The sequence below is a fragment of the Ptiloglossa arizonensis genome, chromosome 1 (assembly GCF_051014685.1).
Source record: "Ptiloglossa arizonensis isolate GNS036 chromosome 1, iyPtiAriz1_principal, whole genome shotgun sequence".
NCBI classification, from domain to species: domain Eukaryota; kingdom Metazoa; phylum Arthropoda; class Insecta; order Hymenoptera; family Colletidae; genus Ptiloglossa; species Ptiloglossa arizonensis.
Window position 1 is genome coordinate 22,909,412 of NC_135048.1, and position 21,824 is coordinate 22,931,235.

The following is a 21,824-nucleotide window of genomic DNA, read 5'->3' on the forward strand; positions in this document are numbered from 1 at the left end:
GCGGTATATTAAAGTATATTTAATGATATTATATATTACAATGATAATAGTATTAGATGTAGCGTCGGTGGTTAGTTTCGCTTGGTACGTCTTTTAATTGTCTCGTCTTATCGTCTTTTCAGTCATACTGTCCGCGACACACTCTTCGGACATACTCTCGTCGTCATACTTTGTCATACTTTGTCATACTATCCCATACTGCGTTCTTCTCGCGCTCTATATAGTCGTTCCCATTCATTCTCTTTCGTTCCAAACCTCAGTCTCTCTCACTTCAGACATTCGGTCACGTTCGGCCATCCTAATCGTTCATCTTTCCCAAACACTCTTCACTTTCTCCGAACCACATGTATTTCCTTTCATCCCCATGCATTCTCACGCTCGGTCGTCGCACAAGACCCCCTGTAAAGGATACTCGTGCCTTCCAGGAAAGCTAGCGGGCCGATCGGCGCCAAATGTTTAGTTTAACTCAAGTCCAACCGCGCACGTTATCTTGTTTAGGCCTACGCTCGAAGCAGGCCTAAGCGGACGCCGAAAATCCGATAATACATTGTATTCTCCGTAGAGAATACATAGAGAATACATTATATTCTCCGTAGAGAATACATAGAGAATACATTATATTCTCCGTAGAGAATACATAGAGAATACATTATATTCTCCGTAGAGAATACATAGAGAATACATAGAGAATACATAGAGAATACATAGAGAATACATTATATTCTCCGTAGAGAATACATAGAGAATACATAGAGAATACATAGAGAATACATAGAGAATACATAGAGAATACATTATATTCTCCGTAGAGAATACATAGAGAATACATAGAGAATACATAGAGAATACATAGAGAATACATAGAGAATACATAGAGAATACATAGAGAATACATAGAGAATACATAGAGAATACATAGAGAATACATAGAGAATACATAGAGAATACATAGAGAATACATAGAGAATACATAGAGAATACATAGAGAATACATAGAGAATACGTAGAGAATACATAGAGAATACATTATATTCTCCGTAGAGAATACATTGTAGTCTCTGTAGAGAATACATTGTAGTCTCTGTAGAGAATACATTGTAGTCTCTGTAGAGAATACATTGTAGTTTCTGTAGAGAATACATTGTAGTCTCTGTAGAGAATACATTGTAGTCTCTGTAGAGAATACATTGTAGTCTCTGTAGAGAATACATTGTAGTCTCTGTAGAGAATACATTGACGTAATTATCGGTAAGAATACACGACGAGTGACGAGCAGCGATTTAGACTAGATTGAGTTGGCACAATCAATAAATTTTTATTCAGCGAACGATGGTTCATATACACGGTTTTTGTTTATCGACGATCCTGGTGTTTTGTGTCTTGTGTCGGTCTCATCGAAGTGTTTGGTGCTCCTCACACTGGACTCGATTCATCGTATCGAGCATGAAACGTTGCTTCTAATAGTGGTACCGATTCCACGAGAATGTTTGCCGGTGAAAAGACGTTTTAAATGGGAAAGAAAATGTCGATTCAGCAAGCGGTACAGCACCAAGTTGGCCGAACAACCCGAGACTGCATCGAGGAGGGTCGCATACATTCGAAACCTGTGCAAACACGCGACCATTATTGTCGATGTTTATCCAGAATGTTATTGAACATTTACTCTATCGAGTAATATCACTGTTTACAATTGAATCGAAAAGTACACGCAGACGTTTATAGCTTCGCCCACGGGTTTGACGAACCGTGTTCCCCTTAGATAATCAGTGGTTCGTTTTTAGGGTGCATCGATGATTCGTAGACTGCAGAGTGGATGCATTTACGAAGTACACGAATATGAGAAACATATTCCAGGTGACTACAGAATATACGCACTCATGCGAAATGAAATATAAATATTGTCGCATTAATTCATCGAATACACTCTGCACACGTTTTGCATAATAATATGCTTCCCCGTATTAACATATGCCTTAAATGGATAAAATCCGCAGTACGGTGATCAATACTGTCGAAGGGCTATTCTTATTTGGTTAGCTACGTTGCGCAAGAAGAAAATTTGCTACCGAGGGGAGATACTGTTTCTAGATCTCGTCTAGTATCTTGGTGCGGAATTGTACACGAACGTAACAAAGTCTCGTCGTACAAATTGTTGCACTTTTGAATATATTATTCGAGAACTAATATCATTATTCGTGAAACGTGTGAAAAAATTCTTAATTTTGTCGGGATAAGTATCTGGATAAATATCTGAATGAATATTTTAATAAATATCTGGATGAATATCTGAATAAATATCTGGATAAATATCTGAATAAATATTTTAATAAATATCTGGATAAATATCTGAATAAATATTTTAATAAATATCTGGATAAATATCTGAATAAATATTTTGAAAAATATCTAGATAAATATCTGAATAAATATTTTAATAAATATCTGGATAAATATCTGAATAAATATTTTAATAAATATCTGAATAAACATTTTAATAAATATCTGAATAAATATTTTAATAAATATCCGGATAAATATCTGAATAAATATCTAGATAAATATCTGAATAAATATTTTAATAAATATCTGGCTAAATATCTGAATAAATATTTTAATAAATATCTGGATAAATATCTGAATAAATATCTGGATAAATATCTGAATAAATATTTTAAGAAATATCTGGTTAATATCTGAATAAATATTTTGAAAAATATCTGGCTAAATATCTGAATACATATTTTAATAAATATCTGGATAAATATCTAAATAAATGTTTTAATAAATATCTGAAGAAATATTTGAAAAAACATTTATTCACGTACGATCTAACCGGACCAACAGATTTTAAAATCGGTAGCCTGCACCATACTCTGTATATTTAAAACACATACGAAACATGGAATTAAATATCCTCGCAATACATCGACAATACTGTACGTTTCCCTTCACTGATCCCCACAAATGACGGCAATTTAACCACACCGATATTAATCGTTCCGGTTTATTCTTGATTAAAACCGTGAATGGTGAAATTCATAAAAATTTGATTAAAGAAACGAATAAATTTCCATTAGAAACGAGCCACGTTTCGAAGTCAGGTATCGTTACTCGCGACACACCCGACCCAGTGAATCATCTTTATTATTCCGTTCGGTGCTCGGCATGATCCAGAAACGATCTATGTTCGGTGTAAATGCAAACGATGATGCTTACCCCTCCACGTAGTGTTTCGGGAGGTTCGTTGTATCTCCCCCGTAAAGAAGAGACAAGGCGCTGCGCCGAGACGTCAAATGAATTGGCAACTCGCCCACGATGAATACGAACACGATTCCAACTAGCACGGCAGTCATCTGGGCTTGATCCTGAGAAACGAGAACACCACGCTGTAAAACAAACCGTTTACAGCGATAAACGCGATTCACGCGAGCCTCGCGTAACAGTGTCGCGACTAGAAGAATAAAATAAACGAAAACCAATCTTTGTTTACATATACATACGCCTAAATACAAATAAATACCTTGTACAAATAATAACATTGAATCTAATATAATTTTCTTTCTTTCCCTGCACAGAATTTTGACAAATATCAATACAGCAATTGTCCGGGGTCTTGTTGAAATTTATTACCCGGATTGGTGTACACGACTTATCCCCACCACTGCTCGTGTTTTCTTAACTCGAACGCGAGGTTTCAGAAACAAAGTCCTGCTCAATTCTATTGCATTCGTTGTCCTCTTCGAGAGCCTCCTTAAGTTCGACGAGTTGCAACAAAAAAAAATTCTTCAATCGTGCTTCGCACATATTGACAATTGGCAATTCTCGAATATTACTCGAGACGCTATCGATAATTTTATGGACGTACGAACAATCGAGAAAATTGTTCTACTTATTTTTCAGAAGGCTCCATCGTGATATATTTCGTTGATAGAGTTATTTCACTCGATTAACGAAAAATGGTACATTTCGAGCGACTCGTCGAAAAAAAACGACACAAAGAATATTCGATTTGTTGGTTCCCATAGGATGGTCGTTCTCGATTCAACCTACCATCAAACGGTTCCCTTCGCGTAAATTTGTACGTTTTAGTACCAGCTAGCTCTGCTCGAGAGTCTCCTTGACGGACTGGCACATGATCAGGTTCGCTACCAGCGGAAGAACGGCTGGTATTACGCCGAACATCGTGAACTGCAGCCAATTCTGAAGATCGTACAAGCTGCAAACTCAGCTTTTATTCGTCGTGCTTTCGGTTGAAATTGAATTCATGACAGGAATACCGAGCGCTCGAGCAAGGATGCCGCGGGCGTTCACGGGAAAAAAATCTTCCAACCCACCGTGGAAAGACGGAGGAGGAATCGAAAAAATGCTCTGCTACTAACAACGTCGCACAGTGGTATAATTAGGTGTCGAGAGAGGGAAATTGTTGAAATGATCGTTCACAAGGCGGATATTGTGGATGTCCACCGTTTTGCGATCAAATTTCTTTTGTATTATATTATCTTGTAATTAGGTAAAGTAATATATTAGGTATAAAGTAAAAAGTTCTGAGCGTTTTTTCTCTTCACTTCGACGATGAAATTAACAAAGTTTGAACTTTCGGATTTAGATCAAACGTGCGCCGTTTTGTTCGATAACTTTTGTCCATTTTGAAGGCAATTTCATAATCCATCTTAAAACTCTATTCTCTTTCTTTTCGCAACCATTCATACGTTACTGTTGTTAGCAATGCTATAAAATAACAAGTCCAACGACAAACTATCAAACATTTTTACTTTCTACGCTACAGTTCGAGAACGTCCTTAAATATAAAACACTGACTTGACGGTCAACGTGTTGATGGATCTCAGATGTTTCGGTTTACCCGAATTATCTGGATTGTCCAGATTAAAAAAAAACGATACCTCCTTCCGTTATAGTAGGATATTGTTAATAATTTTTCAAACTATGGCCCTACAACGGTTGTTAAGAATTATCATACCTAAACATCAATATATTGCTGAAATCTATGATAATCGATGCTTTCCATAAATTTTTATGAGGAAACTCGATTGTAATTAATATTTTCGCGTTTTCATAATATCAATCTTTCAATATATTCTCATTGTTGTATGGCAAATGATTAATTATTCTACAGTTAGTAATTTTGATCGAGATGCAAAATCAAGGCATGATAGAAAATAGAAATGAAGTTGGTTAATGGTTAAACACAGTTATGCAGTAACAGACAAAATAAACGAAGCAGTGAGAAAAAATAAACATGGAAAAACAAGTACAAATTTAAATCAGAGAATAAATACAGATATGTGGGAACAAATCAAATTAATTAAACACAGAAAAAACTGAAACAAAAAAAGAAAATTAGTGTCTGGTCAGCAGTGGTCAGCAATGGTCAGAAGTGGTAAGAAGTGGTCAGAAGTGGTCAGAAGTGGTCAGAAGTGGTCAGAGGTGGTCAGAGGTGGTCAGAAGTGGTCAGAAGTGTTCAGAAGTGGTCAGCAGTGGTCAGAAGTGGTCAGAAGTGGTCAGAAGTGGTCAGAAGTGGTCAGCAGTGGTCAGAAGTGGTCTGAAGTGGTCAGCAGTGGGTTAGTCAGTCTCCATGGCAGTCCACAGAGCGTCCAGATGCACCAGAGCGAGACGTACGTTCCTCCCAAGACTCCCACTAAAATGAAATATTCGACAACCGGCGGGTCATAGAAGTTATGAAGTGAAGAAATTATGGGTGTTCCCTTAATTATGCCATCAAACTTTTTTCAACGTCTGGGACGTGATTTTTAATAATGTGATCGAGTTGCTTGTGACGACTACCCTTCCCTGTCTTTTGATTAAAGAAATCTTTAAAGATTGCGGTTTTTCCAAGCGTTAGAATTTCTACGATATAAGGTTTCTTCGCGACTGGATGACATTTGTAAGAAATCAGGTCCCGCGATTGGTTTGTACAATTCGTGCGAAGAATCGAATACAGGTTGTACACAGTCTTGCGCAATGTTATTAGGTTTCCGTTGCCATACCGGGAAATGTTATTGAATCTTTGATTCGACTACAAAAAAAACAAGCTTATTGGTTTTTGCGCGAGAAACATTCCACAAGTGTTTTTCAACCTCGTTTACTCACCACGAATGAAAGAATCTCGTAGTTACTAAATTGCCTTGCTCGTTATACGTGTAAATGAGGCAATACGGCACGTTGAACAAGATGGCGAAGCAGCCGGAGAAAATCATCAATTTCCGTGCCAGCCATTGGTCGTAGAACTTCGATGGTTTGCATCTTGGCAAGCTGTCGATCGAAAAAAAGATCTAGTTAAACTTCATCGGTGCTTTCCTCGTCCGGGATAACTACCATGGAAGGGAAAATGAAAGGGTACCACGGTTAACGCTTAAGTCGCAATTCGTGGGCGATTATAACTTTAAGAAAAGTTGGAGAAAAATTAGTTGCAAGACGTAACCCCATAGATAATAACGAAGTACATTAATGTCGATTATAATTAGTTGCTGCGAAATTCGTGTCCGTCATCGAATGGAAGAAAAGTAATTACATTGTTTCTTTTACACGAACATCTATTTATTTACTTTAATTATTATTTCAATAATACGATTATCTCGAGACACTTATGACGATCATTTGTTGCGATCCTTTTTTAAATATTTCTTTCGTCTCGTGTTGCTCTAAAAAGCTCTCCACTTTCTATAATATAGTACACGCGCGAGAAGATTGCATCTAGAGTTGGGGTTGGTTCTGTGCAATCTTCTCGCGCGCGAACTACAGATGTTTTTCTATCGATTACCTGAAAACAATTACCAGTCTGCCGACAGTGACGAACACGGTGGCCCAGACAGTGAGATTGGACGAAACTGAAACGACAGGTAAATGAACGAACACATCGAACTCCGGCCAAACTGTTTTCCACCAAAAGACACCTCTTGCCAACACAGAAAACAGAACCATGAAACAGGTGACGAGATTAGCAGCAGTAACAACTAATAAGTCAATACAGTCAATATACAGTCAATATACAGTCCATGTACAGTCAATGTACAGTCAATATACAGTCAATGTACAGTCAATATTATTTAATTCTCTCTGTTCTCAATTCCAATGAATTCGATCCAAAACTATATTTCTTCTCTCTACAAATGTTTACACTCTAGTTCGAGTATCGTTATTAAAAAATAATTTCCATACATCGTACGTCCGTAAGTACACAATTTGGACACTTCAGCGTTTAAAGGTATTCCATCATCTCTTCCAAAGTACACATAATGTTGGTTCTCCCATGTTTTACCTCTCGCGAACATAAATCTTTATTAAAAACTTAAGCATCGTGTTGGCAAGTTTTTAATAAAAGTTTGACTAACTATACGAACGTATCGAATAAAAGAGAAACAACAGTTCACCGCAACGCGCACACCGTATAAACTCCACAAAAAAAGAAAGAAGAAAAAACGAACCGTCCGATGGAGAAACTATTTTCCACCTAGGAAGGCAACACCAGGAGGTGTCGGTATTAAGTTCTTAGGCTACTGGGAATTTGAGCTAACCTGTCAGATACGTGAACACGAATGCCTTTAAATTTTGCCTGCCTCTGTCACAGAGATCTGTAACCAATCATTTCTTTGAATCCGTTAAGATAATATGGTGAGACCATGATTGCAAGAAAACAGGGTTGAAAATTCATGCAAGTATCGAAACTCGTGCAACGATCGAGGTAACCGATCCAATAAATCTTACTGGACGTTTCTTTGAATTAAGTGGAATTAAGTGAACACTTGGACATTAATATAATATTGTGGGACCATGATTGCGAGAAAACGGGGTTGAAAATGCGTGCAAGTATCGAAACTCGTGCAACGATCGAGATAACCGATTCAATAAATCTCACTGGACATTTCTTTGAATTTAGTGGAATTAAGTGAACACTTGGACATTAAGATAATATGGTGGGACCATGATTGCAAGAAAACGGGGTTGAAAATGCATGCAAGTATCGAAACTCGTGCAACGATCGAGGTAACCGATTCAATAAATCTCACTGGACGTTTCTTTGAATTAAGTGGAATTAAGTGGACACTTGGAGATTAAGATAATATGGTGGGACCATGATTGCAAGAAAAGGGGGTTAAAAATGCATGCAAGTATCGAAACTCGTGCAACGATCGAGGTAACCGATTCAATAAATCTCACTGGACATTTCTTTGAATTTAGTGGAATTAAGTGAACACTTGGACATTAAGATAATATGGTGGGACCATGATTGCAAGAAAACGGGGTTGAAAATGCATGCAAGTATCGAAACTCGTGCAACGATCGAGGTAACCGATTCAATAAATCTCACTAGACGTTTCTTTGAATTAAGTGGAATTAAGTGGACACTTGGAGATTAAGATAATATGGTGGGACCATGATTGCAAGAAAAGGAGGTTGACAAATTCGTGCAAGTATCGAAACTCGTGCAACGATCGAGGTAACTGATCCAATAAATCTCACTTGTACTGTATAAAAGATAAAGAACTTTTTATCAATTTCTTGTCGAACATTAGAATTTGGATTGTAAAATTAAATATTTCGGAATGAACAAATACAAATTTGTCCAATAGAATAAATCATTGTACGTTGTACGTTTTATCATCGTACGTTTTATTCGAATAAAATTTTGTTCGTCTCTGGTACACAGGGTGTGTCGTAACATGACCCACTTCAGCGTTAAATTGGGGACGCAAAGACAACGAAAAAAGTTCACACAAACATTTATCCTATTTGACGTTGTTCTCCAGTTATAGCCGTGTTTGTATTCCAAATTGTTGAAGATTCGTTAAAAAAAGAGAAGCAAGTGATAAATACATTTCAACGTCAAAATTCAATGTCGAATTTTGCTACTGTTTCTACGTTTTCTATTCATCACGAGGATGAAAAGTACAGAATACGAATGAGCAAATTCTTTTCTCGCAAAAGATTGTCAAATTTTCAGCCAATTACACGGCACCAGAATTTCCTAACGCAGTAACAAAAAATAAAATGAAGGAATCGCCTCGCGCTCGGAACCAACGTTGCATAGCCTAATTTGTTAATATTTCCATTTTTCGCAAGAAAATGTTTCGCGATGAAATGTTCCGAAGAAACATCTTGTCCAGTAAAATAATAAAAGTGTATACAGGGTGTCTGTTTTATCTCTATAGGAAAGTATAGTTCACGAAGAACCGAAGATATCAAAAATTAGTTGACATTAAAGGGAATATTATATGGTATAAATAATTTGTCCACTCTCCCACACAAAGAAAGAACATTGTTTCGATACTGTTAGTTACTCGTGAGATATTCTATCGTCTTGAGATAAAACTAATACCCTATATATCGGATCTCATAAAGTCATATTGTCTTCCTGAAATTTGTATTCAGTAAAGGAGACAGTAATGGTTTCCTGATTGTACATTATTCTCTGAACAGTGATGGCATCGAGGATTGCTAAAATTTTATCTCAATCAAGGCTGAAAAATAGGCTAAATTCTTCAGTTTCGTGTACTAGCTACCAAATGGCCATTAATAAAGTCACGAAAATTTTTACTGAAAATGTTTAACTCCAGAATGTGTTAAATTCGAGTCACGTAAAAGAAAATTGCTTTTCAATCGCGTATATATCGAATACCTAAAAAAGCGAAAGTACTCGATCTTTATATATTGTATTATATTATAACAATATTCGATCTTGAATTTTAACCCTCGCGAAGACGATTCGTATTGTAATTAAACGAATCTTAGAATTATTATTGAGTTCGCGTTTCGAGGATCTGTTCGCAGAATAATTTTCTTCTCTCTTCTCTGTCAAAAGCTATGGCGAATTTATATGCTCGCGAAACGAAAACGTATAAAACAGAGAAAACGCGAGTGACGTTAAATTGCATGCAGTCAGACGTATTTTACACTCGATACGATAGACACCATATTTATCTGTATATATAATATTTGTATATAATATTTGTATCTGTGTATATAATATTTTTAAGTCAGTGTCGTGCTTTAAGTACACACGCAGTCGAATGATAGTTTACATTTTATCTTTCACCTTTTGTCGTTCGTGTGACGAAATTTCGTTTTTAAAATCGAATGAATCATTCGTGGGAGAATATTTTATGATTTTAATTTATTTTTCTACGCGGAATAACCCCCGTCCCCGGTTTTCGATTTACTGTGAACATTTCCAACGCTTTCGAAACATTAAATATTAATGAACTCTGGAAATTTCTAATTTCAAACGTACACCCTCGTGAAACGATCGCGTGTCGATTGTTTTATTAATAATTCCGTCGTTGCGAATTGCTCAACCGATTAATCCACCACAGCTGAGTTAAGCGCAATGCACGTAAAACGCACCGATGCACGATTCCTGATATTAATTATTAAAACAAACACTGCCCCGAATTAATTATTTCGATAGAAAAATTGTTTTATCTAAAAATACCAACGCAATGGGGATCGTGAAAAATATTTGTGCAAAACAATGGATTGAAAACTGATCGCAAAGTGCGAAAATTGTTTCGTTATAAACTTGTTTACATACATTTATTCTTCTTTTAATTTATCGTAACGGAACACCACAGTATCGTATTTAAATCAGCGGCAATTTATGTTTATTTAAACTTGGCAGCTCCATGAAGTAAAAAAAAAAATATTGATGTTATAATATCGATAATATAAAAAAATATACTGTCAAAGGGTTGAATTTATTAAGGCTTTAGTACGAATTGAAAATAAAAATACGATACGATACTTTTAAGTTTTGAATAATAGATGCAAAACGAGATTCACCGACATCTTGTTTTCAACTGTTATAATAACTGTTATAATAATGACTCGCTGCAAGTGGAAACAACTTATGTTAACAAACATCACTATTTATCGTATCACCGAACACTAATGATGTCAAATTGAATCACTGGGAAATTTATATGTGAAATTATGAGACTAGAAGTCATCCAGAAATAAATAATTGACGTAGACACATATGTGTTGATGTAAAATGTGTACCAACTTGCCTTTTGCAAATCACCATCACTTGTCCGGAGAAATTCGCGTTGTTGGTTGTCATTGTCTTTGGTCCTCGATGAATCAAGTATCAAGAGAAAACAGGAGGCATCCTTCACAGGGAAAATTAGTGTAGAAGCTTGAAAAGATCAATTTTTGTGAATTTTTTTTAAGTTCCATGGATATAGAATATTATTAACGTATAAAAACAATTTTCAACATTCGAGAAAGCGTACAAAATTATCGAACTTTGAACCGAAGTCTCTACAGGGTGGAGCACTTCAAACAGATCATTTGAACAGCTTGTTCGCTTATAGTAACAAACAAAAATTTTTCAAAATATTCTGCTTATTTTCAAAAGAGACATAATCACTTATAGTAAGAAATAAAAATTCATTTATATTTACACATTCTTATACTATAAGTTCACTTATAGTAACAAACAAAAATTCTTCAAAAAAATCCTGCTTGTTTTCAAAAGAGACATAATCACAGTCGGTGGTCCTTTTATAGGTAAACAAAGAAGATAAATAGTCTACTTACCTTCTAATAAAATGTTTGAAAATTCACACATCATTTAAGATCGTTGAAGGACGATTAACTTTTATTTCTACTCACTTCGATCGATTCTTGCGAAAGAAATTCTGTAAAAAATAGGTTACTAAAAGTACTCTCGTAAAATTCACAGATTCTATTGTACTCTCGCCAAAAGATTGCATTTTCGCATCTGAAATAACCTCTAAACGAGTAACGAAGCAATCTTCTCGCTCGCGGACTATAGAATCCAAAATAAAAAAAGAAAGAAAATTAAAAGTTTCTATTTGGAAGAAGCGTAACAAAGACACCGATGACTAACCAAATCCCGTGGAAATTACTTTAGAACTGTAGAATTTCGTTTTCAGCTACGTTCGACAAACATCGAGAAACCGTTCTTTCGCATCGACCTAATAAATCAAATCTGTTAGCCGTGTCTGCGCGATACGTTCAACAAGCGAGGCAACGCCACTAGCATTTCTCATCGTTCTTCATTTTTTCACTCTTCCTTCGTCGGCGTCTTATCACAGCGATAAAGTCTTTTCCTCGTCGTTCTACGATCGATTCGAGCTGTTCACTTCTGCTTTGGGAGAACTGTACGCGATGAACGGATTCCACGAAGGTACGAGAGCCTCGAGCTCGTTCAAGTGTCGCGCTCGATTATTGCAATTCGATCGACGTTCGAGCGAGTCGTTCGCGCTGATAACAACAGGCAACGAGTACTGTTAAAACTCGCCGGAAGCGAAGGTTTTAACGTTTCTAAGAGGAATCGGATAATTTGCTGATAATAGATATGCAAATACTGCGCACAGCCCCGGAATCGATACACGTCGGGGAGATTCTGTTCGTCGGCGGATTGGTCCTCGATATCTCGTTAGAAACGGTTTCTGAATGAAACTACACTTTAATGCGTAATTCAATTCAATGCGAGGAGAATTCAGTACATTGTGGGAAGTTTGTCACAGAGAAAATTTAAAAAATGCACTCGCAACGAAGAAGTGTTTTTTAACGTAAATTAAAGATCTCTTCAGAGAACTTGAAATAGTGAACACATATATTGCTGAAACGAGTTCAACGAAATCTTGGGTTTTTCACTATAATTAATTACCACCTGATAGAGCAAGAAACGCCTTTTTTCTTTTTTATCAGAAATATTCAAAATTTAAATTTGTTGAAAATTTATCATTTTTCTCAGTTCTTTTTACAGCGGATAAATTTGTAAATTGTGTTGTAAATTTGTAAAATGAGTTCAATGAAATCTTGGTTTTTTACTATAATTAATTACCAATCGACAGAGCAAGAAACGCTTTTTCTTTTTTATCAGAAATATTCAAAATTCCAATTTGTTGAAAATTGATCTTTTTTCTCAGTTCTTTTCACAGCGGATAAATTTGTAAATTGTGGCAGAACCAGTGAAGACAAAATTCACTTGTAGAAACGAAGTGTTTCTTAACCTAAATCAAAGATCTCTTCAGAGGACCCAGAGTTGCGAACACATATATCGCTCCGGACGAATAAATTTGTAACTTGCAGAAGGGCCACTAGGGCCAAAAGTATACAGGTCGCTGTTGTCCAGCTATTGTCGAAGAATTAATTATTTCTAACTTAATAAATTACAACGCAATATTTCAAATTCCAATTTTTTGAAAATCGATAAGTTTTCTTATTTCTTTTCACACCTGACGAATAAATTTGCAACTTGCGGCAGGACCAGTAGGGCCTACTGTCGAAGTATTAATTATTGTCGAAGTATTAATTATTTGTAACTTGATAAATTACATCTCAATATTTCAAATTCCAATTGGTTGAAAATCGATAAGTTTTCTTATTTCTTTTCACACCTGACGAATAAATTTGCAACTTGCGGCAGGACCAGTAGGGCCTACTGTCGAAGTATTAATTATTTGTAACTTGATAAATTACAACGCAATATTTCAAATTCCAATTTGTTGAACATCGATAAGTTCTCTTATTTCTTCACACACCGAACGAATAAATTTGCAACTTGCGACAGGACCAGTAGGGCCAAAAGTATACAGGTCGCTGTTGTCCAGCTATTGTCGAAGTATTAATTATTTGTAACTTAATAAATTACATCACAATATTTCAAATTCCAATTTGCAGAAAATGGATAAGTTCTCTTATTTCTTTTCCAACCGGAGGAATAAATTTGCAACTTGTGTCAGGACAAATAGGGCCAAAAGTATACAGGTCGAGTGGTTCACCTGCACCCAAGGATCCTCCCAAGGTAATAGATCCTCCCTAATCTAATAGTTCGTCCCCTTATCGATCTCCAAATTTTATTAAACGTCAGTTACAAGCCATAGGCTCGTCTTAATCATTTTCGGGCATTAACGAACGAGCTTTGATGTATCCATGGTAACAACTGCGATAACAGCGATCGATCCACGGTTTCGGGCCGCCTTCCGTCACACTCCGAACGATGAATTAATAGCGGGAAAATTTCGGTGTACAATGACGCGACTGATCCTGCAGGCTGGCAACTGGAGCGGGATAATTTTATTTTCGAAAATTGCCCACGGCCAACGAGCAACTAATTTGCCCGTTAAACCTGACCTCGTCGCTATTCGCGATCCGATCCCACCTACACCCTACATCCACCCTCCCCCATCCCCCTGCTTTATCCACGATTTCATCGGTTTTCCATTTTATTGTACGGGTAAATCCCCCCCACTTACGCGGTTAATTCGTTCCGAAGCTTTCAACGTAAGTCGAATTCGGTGAAAACGCGGAATTTTCCACGGAAAATTCGTTCTTTCTTCCGAGAGGAGCCAACAAAGTACGGTAATTGTTTGCAATAGCTCCCGACCTCGTCGATTTCGATGACCTTGAATCACGTTCGGGGTCAGCTGTAATCCTGAATCCAAAATGGACAAAAAATCGAACGAAACCAACGAACGGGTAACGTAGAAATTTTCATCTCGTTTATTTTAAAGAGTAACGAACGAAAGGTTTTCGTTGCATCTTTTCATTCGTTGCGCGAAATTTAAAACTCTTATCTGGAGACTAATTTTTCCCATCTCTGGCCTGAGTGCCCCGATGGAAGAAATAATTGTCCCTCGCTGTTGGTTCACGAGATATAATTATCAGAAACATTGAGTTACATTACACCTTAAAGCGACCTGGACCGGGACTCGCGCGAGCATCGGGTTGCCTGTTGCTAGGGGGCGGTTCAATTAGACGCGAGACACAAAGAGGAAAACAATAGAGACGGTTGCAATTTATTTGGAACCGTTGTAAACTTAACGCTCGAACAATCGCCAGTGGAAATCGTTCCACGAATCGTACAAATTTTTGTAAACGTCGTTCTACCGAAATTACTGAAAGACGATACGTACAATTGGTTGTTCGATATGTTTTGTTCGATGAAACTTATGGAACAACCTACTACTATACTGTTCAATAAGTTTCGTTCGATAAAACTTATCCAACAACCTAGTACTATAGTGTTCAATAAGTTTTGTTCGATGAAACTTATGGAACAACCTAGTACTATACTGTTCGATAAGTTTCGTTCAATAAAACTTATCGAGCAACTATACTGTTATATTACTATACTCTTCAATAAGTTTCGTTCGATAAAACTTATCCAACAACCTACTAGTACTATACTGTTCAATAAGTTGTTTCGTTCGATAAAACTTATCCAACAACCTACTAGTACTATACTGTTCAATAAGTTTCGTTCTATAAAACTTATCCAGCAATCTACTACTATACTATTCGATAAGTTTCGTTCGATGAAACTTATGGAACAACCTAGTACTATACTGTTCGATAAGTTTCGTTCAATAAAACTTATCGAGCAACTATACTGTTATATTACTATACTGTTCAATAAGTTTCGTTCGATAAAACTTATCCAGCAACCTAGTACTATAGTGTTCAATAAGTTATTTCGTTCGATGAAACTTATCCAGCAACCTAGTACTATACTGTTCAATAAGTTATTTTGTTCGATAAAATTTACCCAGCAATCTACTACTATACTGTTCGATAAGTTTCGTTCGATGAAACTTATGGAACAACCTAGTACTATACTGTTCGATAAGTTTCGTTCAATAAAACTTATCGAGCAACTATACTGTTATATTACTATACTCTTCAATAAGTTTCGTTCGATAAAACTTATTCAGCAACCTAGTACTATACTGTTCGATAAGTTTCGTTCGATAAAACTTATCCAGCAACCTATTACTATACTGTTCGATAAGTTTCGTTCGATAAAACTTATCCAACAACCTAGTACTATACTGTTCGATAAGTTTTATCGAACGACGAAACTTATCGAACAACCTAGCACTCTTCCTACTAATTGATCTCGATCTCCTAACGTCGCTATTTCTGTGAAAGACAACAGAGCCACGAATCGGGTTAAAAATCACCGTTCTCCATTGTCCAATTTGTAAAGAGGAGAACGATCGAATGAGATCCGTAGGATGTTCATCGGAGACGGATGAAAGGCTACCTCTCGTTTCCCCCGGTTGACATTGATCGTCTATTGCATCCACTGAATGGCCAGTGCAGCGAAGTTTTAATTAGGGAAAGGAATTGGTCGTCCTGGCTGATTCTGGACCCCCCGTTGTCTATCTCGATCGTGAAAGGTGTCGCTGACACGCGTTTCTCTTTCGGTGGCTTAAGTAACGTCTAAAGATAGGAGCATTGTCTTGGAAGCGCGCCTCCCTCTCTCGTTGAACTCTCGAAAGGGCCACTGATCTATGAATAGGTCTTCGGCCGCTTCCTCCTTGCTTCTCTTATAATCCTCCTGCGTTCCTCGCCTCGTTGTCAACCCTTTTTATCCGGCTTCACTCGACGATGCTGACACAAAGCTGGCGGGTGTTAGCCGCCGGTGGTCTCGATTTACGGATGCAAAGGAGTAGCGAAACATTTGACACGGTTCTTTTGGCAGTGAACCGTGGGACCGGGCTCGAAAGAATGCAACCGACCACCGAAAGACCAACAATAATGTGTCTATGTACGAATATTAACCATTCGGTGCATTCTTACGTCGCGAAAAGGAAACGAGCATCGAAATTTAAAGTGGCCCGATCGAAAGACGAAAACCAATCGAGCGATTGATTCGTAACTACTCTATCGGTTGCCCGATATTTGTCCGTGTATTTTTAGAATTGTATGGGATTTATATTCGGATCTCGTTTCACCGTGAAAGGAGGACGTTCGCAGGGAATATGAATCGTCGTAAAATTCTCTCGAATACCCGCCTGAAAAATGTAAACACAGGACCCTCGCTTTCCTTTAGTACCCTTAATAATACTTGAATCTGAAAAATATACCCGCGACCCTTCAACGACGAGAAAAGAGGTTTACGGGGAGATCAAAATGGCTGCTTCCGTTTCGCAATGAAAATCTCGCGTTTCGCGCGGGGTCGCGATGCAACGAAGAACCAGGGAAATGATGAAATTGTTTACCGCCGTGGATCCGCGACGTTGTGCAAAGTAATAAATTTTCGTCTATTGAATTTGCCACGGATCGATTTTTGTTCGACTTGAAACACGTTCTCTTGATATTAGTTCTCGAGGCAACTGAACAGGAAGGAATACGTGTTTTTAGTTTCGATAGGGTCGAAACTAGTCGAATTTAATCTCGTGTTCGAATGCTTGCGAGTGAAATTCGATTGTTCGTGTAATTCAAACATAGTTATTCGAATACCGCGATTAAAGTAGACCGATAAACGTAATTCACGGACGTACTGCACTATTCGAATACTAGGGATATTTAGATCGTCGGTGTAGAGTACTCGAATAGTACTCGTATAGTATTCGAATAGTCAAGTACAGTATTCGAATAGTCAAGTACAGTATTCGAATAGTCAAGTACAGTATTCGAATAGTCAAGTACAGTATTCGAATAGTCAAGTACAGTATTCGAATAGTCAAGTACAATATTCGAATAGTACTCGTATAGTATTCGAATAGTCAAGTACAGTATTCGAATTATATTCGCCGAGTATCGGTATCGCCGAATTTCAGCCCTGTTCCGACCAATCTCAAATTTAAGGACTAAAACAGACACTCGACGAATATTAAATATTATTACTCTACAAATAACGAATTTCAACTGGATAAACTTCAAATATTCCGCGCGTAAAACATATTTTGGTAGAAATGCAGATTGTACAACGAGCTAGTTATTACTAATTTCGCAAATGAACAAATGAAAGAGTGCGATCATTTCGGATACAGTGTTTCTCTCTTTGATTTTAAACACGTACCTATGCATTGTTATACACAACTGAAACGAAACAGAGGTAGAAACATTTTATTCGTTACATTCCTTACATAAATAACAGCCATAACAGAAGTGTTTCAACAGGTAAGAATATTTTATTCGTTATTTTATTCGTTATGAGAACAAGAGTCATGGCAGAGGTGTTTTAAATTAAAGGATTTGCTGTATCGAAAGCAAAGTGTAACTGAATATTTCGTTGCAAACTTCCAGACAAAATTCTACTAAATATTCGTATTTGCAGAATTCTCATCAACGTACGATAAATTAAACCAATAGATCGGTACGTGCACGATAAGATTTCATATCTTACGAACGTTGAAACACTCAACATGGGTAAAACTCTTACTTACCCGTAATAACATCAAGATTTACTTCCACCCTTCGCTGTACTCATTTCTCATTGTTCCTTTACAGAATCATTCCCTTAGATCTTTCTACCTCGCTTAGAAACAGCCGTGAATAGAATTCCCCAGAATCTGTAAACAGACTGGAAAAAGCTTCCACTGCTTTCTGCGAAAATTCCACTTCAAAGGTTGAAGATTTTATTGTTAGACATTATGTCCCGAGTAACCTTCACCGAAAAACTCTTTCCTCAAATGTCACGTATACAGGGTGTCCAGTGAGTTAGCATTTGAAAGCAATGAAATAAATTCTTGAAAAACTTTATATGCCTTGTTTCCGAGTTATGGCGAATTTCTAGCTGTTGTCACTCTTTCGTTCCGTTAAAAATTATAATAAATTCCATAAGGTTCCAAATAATTGCTGACTATCCTCGAAGAATAAGTTCCTCCGGTTGGTAACGAAACGTATGTGTGCACACGAGTGTACGAGAGAGTGGATATAAATGTTTATGGCAAGGTCGATTAAATGTACGGCAAGCAAGAGACGAAATGGGTATCGAATAAAAGCAAGGTAAAGTAGAATTACGAAACTGACGCTTTATTAAGAACCAACTAACCCAACTTACGTCTTAAAGTTTCAACGGGATAAGTAGATGGAGCATTACCATTTCATAACAGTTCGTGCGGGTTTACAGGCTTTCCTGAGACCCAAGGTGGCCATTTTGAGCATTTCTTGCGCAGGTAAGCGAATATAAATTACTGGAACAAAAAAACACTTTCAACTCGAAAGAACGTCAAACAGGATAAGACGAAAGTACCAAAAGTTGACACCGCCACTCCATAAGGGATGAAAATAACGCTCATATACGTAATAGAAAGTATCATAGTATAACCACGATAACAGCAACCCTTATTACATCATTGTTTTAAACGCTTACGATACATTTAACCTTCCAGATGTCGAAGGAACAGTTGACATATGATTTTACAAATTTCGTATCATCGTTTCGTAAGACCTAAAAATAGTACAAAAATATTAATAACAGTTTTCTTCTAAATAATTACGGAGCATTATCAACAGAAAAACTCACCAGCTTAGATATTTCGAATACACTTGAAATTTGATATAATACGAAAATAATTAAAAACACAATGTTACAGGTACATCCCTTGGATCAAATCTGTATCGAATATAATCGCGCGAAAGTGAACCAGATGAAACTCAATTACCAAAAACATTCTCACCAATGTTTTCTATACGAGCTCCAATTCCAACCAATAATCAACCGTCGCTACGCTTATCCAATACTTGGAATTCAATACAGTAAAAAAATAATTAAAAATACAATATTACAAGTACATCCTCCTGTCTGTATTAGATCTCGTACGAAATTGAAACAGACGATACCCAATTACCGAAAACATCGACACAGATGTTTTTCGTATATGGCGCAACGCTTCCAATTTCACGAACTTATTTAATTACTCAGAGCCGGTGAATCCGGCTTTAAAGTGGGGCTGTACGTATCGCGAGACACCCTGTATTGACGCTCTCGATCGTTTCCTCTTCCCGTGCAACTAGTCCGCATCTCGTACGAAATTAATTCGCGGCGTCGAGTCGCCGCGATCACTGATTAATCACGAGGCCTAATCGAGAACGACGCGCGGCCGCTTTCTTTATCGCATTTCGATCAGTAGGAGAAGCGCTGTACCGCTCGAGGGTGTCGCCCGTATCGCGAGGCGTTTTATCTCACTTCCGTGAGCGTTTCTGGACCTCCAGGGCGCGCTCCCATCGATCGTAGCCCGCTCGTCCTTCTCCCGATTCTCGAGGTCAATCCTAAACCACTGGATCACCCCTTCGTCGAACAGTTTATTTTCCCTCCAACCCTGCGCCGCCCTCGTCGGAATTCTCTTTTTCCTTCGCTGACTGATTGCTACCGATCCCACCACCCACCTATATCCGGTTCCAGATAAGGTCACGATACACGACGCTCACGGAATTTCTTTTTCACACGGTGTCGAATCAACGGTGTCCTCTAACAAGTTGTACTCCGTTCTCGTTGTGGCGACAGGGAAAATGGTTGAGACACTTGAATGTACACCAACGATGGAAAAGTCTTGGAAGGAAGCGTTACTTTTAACGAACAATCTCCTGGTGAGGTGTATGTACAGTACGCATGTGGAAAGATTGCATTTGGAGTTGCGACGAGTTCTCTACGGTCAGAGACTATATGATCGGATGCATAAGGGATATTAGAAATTGATATTGGATAGATAATTTATCATTTCTTCGATCATAACCTTCTCGAGTTTATACGTACTGTCTGCAGGTGAGAAAATTGCCTCTAGAGTTATGGCGGCTCGTATTGTTTCAATTACCATGTTCTCAGATATACGAAATCATTACTTTTAACGAATAATCTTCTGGTAAGGTGTATGTACAGTACGCGCGCGGAAAGATTGCATTTGGAGTTGCGACGAGTTCTCTACGGTCAGAGACTATATGATTGGATGCATAAGGGATATTAGAAATTGATATTGGATAGATAATTTATCATTTCTTCGATCATAACCTTCTCGAATTTATACGTACGATCTGCACGCGAGAAAATTGCCTCTGGAGTTATGACGGCTCGTATTGTTTCAGTGGTCATGCTCTCAGATATACGCATATACTGTAATAGACATTCATATTGGATAGGCGATTTAACATTTATTTAATCGTAACATTTTCGAGTCTGTATATACGGTACGCACGCGAGAAGATAGCGTCGAAAGTTATGGCGGGTCCTCTTCGTTCAGAGTTACCCTTTTCATGCGTGTGGATATGGTCCCTGAACGAAGAGGATCCGCCAGAATTCCAGATGCAATCTCCTCCTGTGCGTACAATACGTTTTTCGCAGCCACCCATCGATCGAAGATGTTATTCGCTTGACCGTCGTAAACAATCGCTTATGAGAATTTATATTCTATTTCTGGAATCAGGCTAAATAAAATCTAACAAGCGTGTGGAATAAATTTTCAAAATTTGGAATAAAGAAATTTTTTGGAATAAAGAAATTTTTTCAAAAATTTGGAATAAAGAAATTTTTTGGAATAAAGAGATTTTTTCAAAAATTTGAAATAAAGAAATTGCTCGAATCAACTGATATGGAAAATTCATTCCTTCGTTCCGCAAGATGATAATATTCAATTCCAATACTGTTACAAATAACGTTTATCGAAACATACGTCGTGAAATATTCTTTCTAGAGAAAATTTTTTTACAATTTGTGTAGCAAATGTTTTAACACTTTCTTCGGTGTGCGAATTTAAAGTGTAAAATTCTAAATTTATGTTTAGATCGTAATTTTACTTCCACCTTTAAATATTTCTATCTATGTCAATTATAGTTTCGATTTCAAATACGACTCGATTTCTAGATCTTATTTTCTAATTTGATCAAGATTTGCATAATTCGTCACAAAGTTGTTTGTATACACTGCTGATACGCGAAACAGGAACTGAGAAACAATCTAATAATGTGCTTCGTATTTGGACTGTAGGGACGTGTCAGTTAGTTAATTAATGCTCTAAGTTAGAGTGCTGTTCGCACCTGTTTGCAAATTTCCGGGTAACTTCCTCGTAGGCGTCCATTACCTTGATTTGAAGTTATTCAGTTGGCATTAA

General features: G+C 37.2%; 1 protein-coding gene across 1 annotated transcript; it reads right to left on the reverse strand.

The window, feature by feature from the left end:
- Window positions 1–1,429: 1,429 nt before the first annotated feature.
- LOC143147331 (uncharacterized) lies at window positions 1,430–11,584 on the reverse strand. Its single transcript, XM_076312489.1, is given in 7 exon segments — window positions 1,430–1,604; window positions 3,217–3,365; window positions 4,051–4,216; window positions 6,109–6,270; window positions 6,779–6,971; window positions 7,533–7,589; window positions 11,554–11,584. Coding segments are annotated over 7 exon segments (933 nt in total).
- Between the last annotated feature and the right edge of the window lie 10,240 nt (window positions 11,585–21,824).